The sequence below is a fragment of the Sinocyclocheilus anshuiensis genome, unplaced genomic scaffold (genome assembly GCF_001515605.1).
Source record: "Sinocyclocheilus anshuiensis isolate Anshui unplaced genomic scaffold, SAMN03320099.WGS_v1.1 scaffold464, whole genome shotgun sequence".
Lineage (NCBI taxonomy): Eukaryota > Metazoa > Chordata > Actinopteri > Cypriniformes > Cyprinidae > Sinocyclocheilus > Sinocyclocheilus anshuiensis.
The window spans coordinates 416,851-426,487 of record NW_015555731.1 but is presented as its reverse complement, the minus strand read 5'-3'; the positions used below and the strand labels follow the sequence as shown (position 1 = coordinate 426,487).

Genomic DNA, 9,637 nt, shown 5'->3' with positions numbered 1-9,637 from the left:
TGAAAGCGAACGTCCCACCCTCCCTGCAATCGCCGTCCAAAGCCACGCCCCCTGAACGCATTTACGCTCACAGACCAGAATGCCAGAGACAACATTACTACAATAGGCTACATCAGCGGTTCCCAATTCCAGCCCATGTTCCGAAGTGAAGTAAACTTCAACAGATTGCCCCTGCTCAGGGAGGAGGGAGCAATGAACACTGTTATCATATCGATCGGAACACAGTTCATGCACGTACCTCACTTCTAACGAGCTGGTTATCTGAATCGGGTGTGTTAACTAAGCAAGTCATTCAAAATATGCAGAGCAGGCGCGAGGACTGGGATTGGGAACCGCTGGGCTACATCATGTGTCATTCACCGGTGAGAAAACATTAAAAGTACTACAATACCAGGAAGGAAGATCGGGTTGTTGATGTTTGTCTGCCATTCTCGCTCTGTCTGCACAGCGTGCGTGAACGCGCTGATGAGTATCCTGTCTGTGCGAACAGGGTGCGCGGAGGTATGCTAATACATACATTGACAGGCAGGTAGGAAAGCCAATTAAAACGCTCGGACCGAGCATTTTGATTGGACGAACATTTCTTGGTCCTATGCCTTCCACAGAATATATAAATACAGATAAATACATTTAGACCACTTAACTTAATGATTGCTATCGGGATGTGAAGAGACTTTCAACCAGCATAACAAAAAATGTTTCTGAAGACAATCACCTATTGCACCTTTAAGATGAAAATTCGAATTTAGTTTTTCAGTCATTTTGACAGCCCTAGTGCTCATGTTTATTTAACGAAGTCAAAGCCTTTTGGAACATCTGTTTGTGGCAGTCAGTTTTGCTATTGTAACGGCCGCCACAAATAAATCATTGTATGGAAAACACTGTAGATGTTGTACCTTATGGTGATGAGTTAACTCTGTCCTGTTTGGCGCTCAGAGCGGAGTCGTTCCCAGCGCTCTGCTGTGTTTCTCGTCTCCTCGTCTTCCTCCTGCCTTCTTCTTGTCCGTCGGGAGTCAGTTGAACTCTCTTGACTCCTTCACTAAACCGGAGCTGAGCTCGGACTGCTCCAGTGGCGATCTGGACGCGTTGGACTCCATCTGTCCCTCCGGCGGCTCCGTGTCCCTGCAGCGCCCTCTGGTGGTGGGAGGAGACGCGCTCGATTCGCTGTCTGAATTCACTCTGCCAGGTCTGACTGTTAAACCTACGCAGACTGCCGTGTAATACTTGAACTTGTGATGATGATGATAATGTGCATGTGTTTGTTTCTCTGTCAGGTGGGAAAGTCTGTCGCAGTTTTCTGCCGTCAGTCAAACTGACACATTATCCTCATATGGTAAGTTTGATGTTTTTGACAGTCTGAAGATGTGAAAGCGTTAGTGCATCTCTGTTTGTTTAATTAGTGTGTGTGTGTTTGTTACAGAGGAATGGTCATGTGACCTCGACTCTGTCCAGTCTGTGCAAGAACCCGCTGGAACAAACGCATGATTTCACTCAAGCCTGCAGCAGCTGCTTCAGCAGTACAGGTGACTCAGACACTCACAATCTGCCTGTTCTTCTGTCATCTTTTTATTGTTTTATTGGTCTGGCTATCGTTCTGTTTATCATTCTATCTGTGGTAGCATTCTCTAACCATTAGGCCACGACTGTGGTAGCATTCTATTGTGTAGAATGCTACCACAGTCATGGCCTAATGGTTAGAGAGTCAGACATGTAACCTGAAGGTTGCGGGTTCGAGTCTCAGGGCCGGCACTTCACTTCACATCACTTATATTATTGTTCTTGTTATTGTTTTATAGATCTGTTTATCATTTAATCTATCGTTCTATCTATTGTTCTATCATTGTATGTATTGTTTTATTGTTCTATTTGTTTAATTGTTCTGTCGTTCTATTTGTCATTTTATCTATCATTCTATTTATTATATCTGATCTATTTTTCTATTTATTGTTTTATCATTCTGTCATTGTTCTCTTTTATTCTGTCTGTTCTATTTGTTTTATCATTCTATTTATCGTTCTATATATTGTTCAATTTATATTATATCTGTCAAAGTATTTAGTGTTTTATTTATCATTCTGTTGCGCTACCATTCAATTTACTATTTTATCATTCATTCTATCATTCTATTATTTATAATCTATCAGTCTGTTTGTTGTTTTATCATTCTGTCATTCTGTTTTTAATTTTATCTTTTGTTCTGTTTATCATTTTATTATTCTAATTGTTCTATGTATTGTTTTATCATCTGTTACTTTATCATTTTATTATTGTGTTTTGTTCTATCTATCATTTTATTGTTTTATCTGTTCTTTATCTGTTGTTCTATTGATTTTTCTGTCATATCATTGTTCACTTGTTATTATATCTATCATTCTATTTACCATTTTATCTATTGTTACATTTATAATTTTTTTCTGTCACTCTATTTATCGTGCCATCTGTTGCTCTGTTTATCATTCCGTCTATCATTTCAATCCTTCTATCTTTTGTTTTAGCAATTTAATTATTCTTTCGTTTTATCTGTCATCTCTCAGGTCCAGGTGTGCTGGATTTTGAGTTCAGGACTGATGTTTCTCACAGCTGTAAGAAGGATCTTCTGCTGTGCAGGAGGAGGGGCGGGGCTAACTCACCCTGGAGGCGGATCCGGCCCCGCCCAACTCACAACAACTTCCAGGCTGCTTTTGTGCTCTGTAGAGGTGCGTCACCAGTTAACCGGTCAGTGATTGATGACCTAGTACCTTAACCCTTTGAGCGGTACGGTCCCACATATGGGATTTTTATTTCCGTGCCCCTGGGAGTACGTTCCAAAATATGGGATTTAGAACGTTCGGTGACGTCACATAACTGCCAAATTCAACCTGCATTTTCGCGCTTTGGCTGATGCTGAGACGCTGCTGCACTTGTCATATAATCACAACTATGCAGTGTTTTAACCACATAATGTTTATTTTAGGTTTCAGACATTTAAATGCATATAAGTACTAGTAAAACAATACTTTTAGAGTTCATAAAATACACACGGATGTTTATGGAAGCAGCAATAACAATCCATTCAAATATAATTTGCCGACGTGTTTTATTAATATCAGATACACATAGTGTAAGTAACTATAAAGTTCACTCTATTCTTCACCCAGTTCACCGGCCACTTATTACTTGTATTTTGGGAGAAATTTATGAATTTACGTGCTGTAAATCCGACTGACAGTACTCTCTGAACTACTGCGCGAACAAACATGGCGGCGCCTATCTCACGTTACAGATCACAAATAGAGCATATATAGGCTACAACAAGGTTTAATCTGGCCGCAGAGGAACACAACGGGGTTGCCTGATATAAAGAGACGTAATCCCCAAAACAGAGCTTCACACTTACGGAAATACGGAAATATCTGCTAAGTGTGCTACTTATCTTCGTCAACCTGGCAACCGGATTCATCAACTGTTCATTTACGACACAGAGAGAGAGAGAGAGAGATGAATTACAGGCGTATGTATGAATTACCACCGTTTGCCGCGTTTCTCTATTAACAGTGAAGTGGCTTTAATCCCTTTAGAAACAACGATGTTACCAGCTCCTCGTTGAAAAAGATAAATGTAGCTCTTGAGCGATTAAGCTATTTAGTTGATAAAACCGTGGGGCAGCACTAAAAAGTTTGTTCCTTAATGTCTGAGTGCAGCCGCAATGTGATCTGTGTGTGTGACTGAACTTAACATCAAACTGCTTGTTTCACCCCTGCCTTTAACATCAAACTGCTTCTGTTTCACACAAATGCTGGCACAGACGTGCATGTTTGGCTAGAGTCGCTTTGAACTCGTGCATCTTCGGAAGCGGAGCTGCGCGGAAAGTTACAAAAAATGTCGTGCACACCGCCACGCGAAACGACGCCGCGCGCACTCAAACCGAACTTGCAGATGCTTCGAGTATAAATCAGCCTTAAGCGTGTGTGCGTTAGATACAGTGAAGACAGCGCGTTAGTTTAGAACTCTTCTCATTTTTTTTTTTATTGTAGAGAGTGTGTTAATTTGTGCAATGATAACCTACCAGCAATGTAAATGATTTTTTAAATATATTAGAATGAGTACATTACAATCACAACGCACTGGATAGCTGGCCAATCAGCACACCGTGCTTTTTCAGACCGATGAACTTTGTAAAAAGCGACGCATTTCAGAAAGGCGGGGCATAGAGGAGAAACAATAATGTACAGTATGTGGAAAATAATGTGTTTTTTTAACCTTAAACCGCATAAACACATTTCATTACACCAAATACACAAAATAATGTTCTTTTTAGCAGCATCATATGACCCCTTTAAATAAAAAAGGAAACACGAAATAAAAGCGATCCATCTGTCATACAGTGTTATTGTGGCCGCGGTGTGTCACGTGACAAGCATGACGTGTCGCCATGGAAACAGTAAGGGGAAACGTTCTAAAATAATGGTCGCCTTAAAAAAAACTCACTCTGGGGGGACTGAGAATATTTTACACTCACCGCTGAAAAGGTTAATCAATGTGATGTAATCCTCCTCCGTGTGTGTGTGTGTGTGTGTGTGTGTAGAGGTGTTGGAGAATCAGGTGTGCAAGTATGGAGAAGGCTGCACGTTTGCATATTGTCAAGAAGAGATCGACGTGTGGACACAGGAGAGGCGGGGCTTACTGGTCAGAGAGCTGCTCTTCAATCTGCTCTCGACCAATGAGAGACAAGCACTCAGCGTCATCGAACTTCTGAACATACACACGGGCATGTTCATGTTCCTCTGTGAGGTAACAGCGCACATAATTTTAAAAGTCTTGAGCTTTATACTGATGGATTTATTTGATCACTTTTTCTAGATTTTCTTCTCAAAAAAGTTAGCTCATTGTTAATATTGTTTCTTGCTTGTCATATTTTTCAACCGAATGTTTTCATTAAAATGCATGTGATTTTCATGTGATCTTATGAAACAGTTGCATAAAAATGTAAACAGTAGCTTTCATGAGCATTGATTTGACTTAAGTCTTCCTCTTAGAGCCCTGCATTTCAGCCCAGGCCCGACGGGCCCCGACTTTTTTACGCCCCTCGGGCCGGGCTTCGGGCCAATTTTCACGTCATAGTTCAGACGCGGGCCGGGCCTCGGGCCTGTTTTAGGCTTCTCCTTATTTTTTATATTTTAGACATCCATCAATTAGTGATGAAAAAAATTGCCTCGCTGGAGGAAACAACACGAGACCGTGCTACAGCGACTGTCAAGAGCGGCTCGACGGTGTTTAGTGTCCCGCAGCAGCAGTATGTATGGTGCGTGCCGTCAGCGCAGCTGAACAGTTCTGTGTTCAAATGCAAGCAATAGGCTTAAGTTTGCCGCAAAGCACCGGCAAAAGTAATTACCATAAATGTGACGAGTGAAATAGTAAGGAGATATTTGAGTTATTTACTAATAAACTAGTGAGTCTGTTCATAATTGAGTCTGTTATTCATAACTGAGTCTGTGTCGCAAGGATGAAGTTGCCGATCCTGACTCGCCATCTCCTCATTCCTCATTAGACGTGCCTTAAAGAGAAGTGCATCTTTACGGATTATGATTATAATGAAAGAGTTTTTGTTTTTGATTTGTTTTATTTCGTTAAGTAGTAATTTAAAGCTTTCTATAGATATATTTATCATGTCTGTGAGACATGTATTTGCTGAGTTTTGGTTCATTTTTGTGAAGCGCTCCTGTTCAAGATGAGACGGCAGAAAGAGCATCATGTTTGTTTTCCTTATTTTCACAAATAAAAGTAGACCCTTTACAGTTACGAATGATGTATTACTCTTACGTTTATGAGCAAAAATGATGGCGTATCCACTGAAACAAATGCAAGTGATCGCGCTGGCGCCTCCATGTCCTGCGAAGCGCGCTTTAGCTTCCACTCTCCGCACAAACTATTGGATATAGCGCACATTTATCTAGGTTTAACGTTTAAACATTGTTATATGCTTGAACTGTTTATATCTATAGATTTTATTTTAGGCAAGTCGTGATGATTTGAGAAGGCTAAATCAGGGGTGGGCAAACTTGGCCCTTCCAGGCCACTTTCCTTCAGAGTTTAGCGCCAACCCTAATCAAACACACCTGAACCAGCTAATCATTGTCTTCAAGACTACTAGAAGGCTACAGGCAGATGAGTTTTATCAGGGTTGGATCAAATCTCTGCAGGGAAGTGGCCGGGCTAAATTGATCAAACATAGGCTCACTCACTGTCTGCCGCTGGCCGCTTGGTCGTTACTTTAAAAAAACAAAAACTTATATTTAACGAATAAAAAATACTCCAAACGTTTTTTTTTAATTAACTTCATAAAAAACCAAACGAAATATAATCACTTTGCTATTACATACAAAACTGAACTATTTTAATAGCTGAAACAGTAGTATAAGCTGTTTTGGAAGAAGGGGAAAAAAAGAGGCGCTCGGGCCGGTAATTCTGATAAGCTGTCGGACACGGGCCGGGCTAGGGCCTGAGCGTCTAGGGCCAGGGCCGGGCTAGGGCCTAAATTTGAGGCCCGTGCAGGGCTCTACTTCCTCTAATGTGTGCGACATTATTTTATACAGATCTGTCAAAGTTTAAATGATGACCCGATTCACCTGGATCAGTGCTGTGAATGTTTAATCATATGTATCTAACGAGGCGTTCAGTGGGAACACATCTCGGTTTAAACTCTCTCTCTGTTCTGATACGTACTAAACACGTGTGGTCTGTCCTTCCACAGGCCTGTTTTGACTGCAGACCCAGAATGATCCGCAAACGCTGGAAGGAGAATCCCGCTCTGTGTGCGAACGTACCGACACAACATCAGTTTGACCAAAAAAAGTATGTGAGAAACACAGCAAACTCATTGTCATGCGTTAAAGGCACAATATGTAAGATTTTTGTATTAAAATATCCAAAAACCACTAGAACAGTGTTATATATTTTGCTGACTTGCGTACTTACATTATCCCAAATGCTTAGAAGAATATTTAAATCCAGAGAAATAAGCAATTTTAACTAGTGACACGGACCGTGTCCATAGTGTCATTGTGTCGCCTGCCAATGACGTCATAACCCCTCGATTTCAGGTTTTGTTTTGTAGAAAACATGGAAACACCAAAAACGCTTTAATATGTTGTGTGTTCTAATAGACTAGTGACGACCACACAGAGTAGCATTATAACAGAATGTTCAAATGTATCTAGTATGATAAAACAGCTCTGCTTTTTTTCCACACATACTCATGACCGGAAGGAGCGGAAGCAAATAAATCATTAGCTCATCCATGAACATGATTTCTGCCCGAGTCCCGTCAGATTGCATCGGCTGTGGGGATGAAGACGACAACTCTCATGATTCCACACTCAGTCACGCCGTCATCTAACTACGTCTTTGTTTCTTTGTTTGTTTTGAATACGCGTCCTCTAGTGGCGAAAACTTACATATTATGCCTTTAATAAAGATGTCACAGCTGAACGATCCTTGATAATTTGATATAAGAATGTATTTTCTGTCTCTCTTTCAGGTGTTTGGTTCACGTGGTGAAGAGCAGCGCTGTGAGTTACAGTAAGATCCGAGCGTTGAGCTCTCGCTGTCAGTTTGACATGTGTCGTCACGAGCTCGCTTTGGGCTGTAAGAGGAAGGAGGGCTGCTGCTTCGCTCACTCTCTCATCGAGCTGCAGATCTGGATCCTGCAGAGAGACACTGGTACACAAATAACACGCTGTTTACACCTGCTACTGTCATGTGACCGGAATCATTGCATACATCACTCACTCAGAAGGCAAAAAAGAAGTATAAAATTGCACAAACATGAGATTTGGAGTATAAAAAAAACAACAACATTATTTTAGTCAAGTAACTGTATGAACGCCAGATTTACAGAAAACTTTTTGAATTTGAATTGAATTGAATTTGAAAGTCAGGGTAAATTGTGCTTATTTTGTCCTATGGGAAACATGTCTTCTGTAGCTTCTGAAGGGTAGTACTAAATGAAAATGTGATATTTAAACAAAAATAAAAACTTGATCCAGTTCTTGCGCTCTTAAAGCATTCCTTCTTGAGCATCAGTGAATGTTAAAACTTTTGTAATAGTTGTGTACAAGTCCTTCCGTTTTCTTCAGTGTGAAAAGAGGGGTCTCAAAATCAGTACACTGCGGGAATGGGTTCAAATATGCAAAAGATGCTGGAAAGCCATAGGAATTTATGGTATCTGGAGGATTTTTATGAAGAACAGTGGGTGGTTTAACTGTTCAGGACAAACTCAACAAATATTACAAAACAAAAAAAACTCAATGACACACAGTATTAAGAATAAAGCGTATGTAAACATTTGACCGCAACTGTACCTAATGTTTAATTGCTTTAAAGGTTTTTAAAAACAATTGTCATTTAAAAACATTGAATTAGTTTGATGTTAAAATAACACATCAATACTAAAAAGACCAGCAGCTGTTCTTTGAGATCTATGTCTGTTTGAGTTACTGCATTACATCAGTGATCCAGCAGGTGGAGACACATGAAACTAAACAAACTTCATCTGTGTGTGTTTTTAGGAACCACTCATGAAGAGATTGTACAGGAGTCTAAAAAACACTGGAACAAAGAGCGTGTGAGTTTCTTCTCAATTATTAATGAATAGAAATATAAGTAATTTTTAAATAGTGCTTTATGATTATTTACTTACCTTGGTGTTGTTGTTCTAAAGTAGGATGACCTGTCCTTCTTTCACAAATAGAGAAATTTTAGTAAATGTTCTTCTCACACTTCATATAATGGCAGTGGATGGTGACCTTCTTCAAACTTTAGAAAAGGATGTCAAAGTTTCTTTAGCGTGAACCAAACCGAAATGCAATTTTTTTTGGTTGCTGTTGTATGTGTGTGAGTGAGTGAGTGTACGGCATGAGGATTTTATTTTGGAGGAAGGATCCTTTTAATGCTTAGTGTTAGAGGTTTCATAACTATGAGCACTGGTACTAGTGAAGATTGATTTAGTAAACGGCAGTTATTAGTACATTGATTTTTATAAAGCATGTGGCAATAATTTCTCAACTCTATATATTGTGTTTCCATCAGCCTGCGGTCATAGCTTCACGCTCACCAAACAAAATCACTGCCGCCAAATCAAAGAGTCCAATCAGAACTGAGGAGACAAATGGGAACATGGGTCCTGTGCAGGGAACAGGAAGTGCTGAGGTCAAAGGTCACAGACTGGAGCTGATGATGAAGTTTGTGTGCGGTCAGTGCTGGAGAGACGGGCTGGTCAGTGAACCGGACCGAGCACTGAAATACTGCACCGCTAAAGCCAGACACAGGTGCAGACAGATGCTCAGACACACACACACACCTGGACACAACCGTCTCACTCTCTTCCTTTGTCTGTCTCTCTTCAGCTGGACCAAAGACAGGAGGGTTTTACTGGTCAAATCCCAAGAGAGGAAGAAGTGGGTCGCAGTGCGACCGTTGCCCTTTGCCAAGACCTTTCCTCAACAATATGACGTGAGTAAAAACCAGTAGTGGATAAAGTACCTGAAAGCCATACTCAAGTAAAAGTACAGATATCTTACCAGAAAATTTACTTTTTGAAGTTAGGGCTGCACGATAAATCGCATGTGATTGTCATGCGCATCTCGTCAGTAAAGCCGGT

At 40.6% G+C, this 9,637-nt stretch overlaps 1 protein-coding gene across 1 annotated transcript in view; it reads left to right on the top strand.

Moving 5' to 3' along the window:
* Window positions 1-9,637, top strand: part of LOC107672930 (zinc finger CCCH domain-containing protein 7B-like) — a 29,201-nt gene that overhangs the window by 12,477 nt on the left and 7,087 nt on the right. The window contains exons 10-19 of the mRNA XM_016466310.1: window positions 937-1,186; window positions 1,275-1,333; window positions 1,421-1,523; window positions 2,535-2,696; window positions 4,565-4,770; window positions 6,731-6,831; window positions 7,517-7,698; window positions 8,547-8,602; window positions 9,067-9,305; window positions 9,384-9,489. Of these exons, the coding sequence (XP_016321796.1) occupies window positions 937-1,186; window positions 1,275-1,333; window positions 1,421-1,523; window positions 2,535-2,696; window positions 4,565-4,770; window positions 6,731-6,831; window positions 7,517-7,698; window positions 8,547-8,602; window positions 9,067-9,305; window positions 9,384-9,489 (1,464 nt within the window). The remainder of the gene's footprint in view (window positions 1-936; window positions 1,187-1,274; window positions 1,334-1,420; window positions 1,524-2,534; window positions 2,697-4,564; window positions 4,771-6,730; window positions 6,832-7,516; window positions 7,699-8,546; window positions 8,603-9,066; window positions 9,306-9,383; window positions 9,490-9,637) is intronic.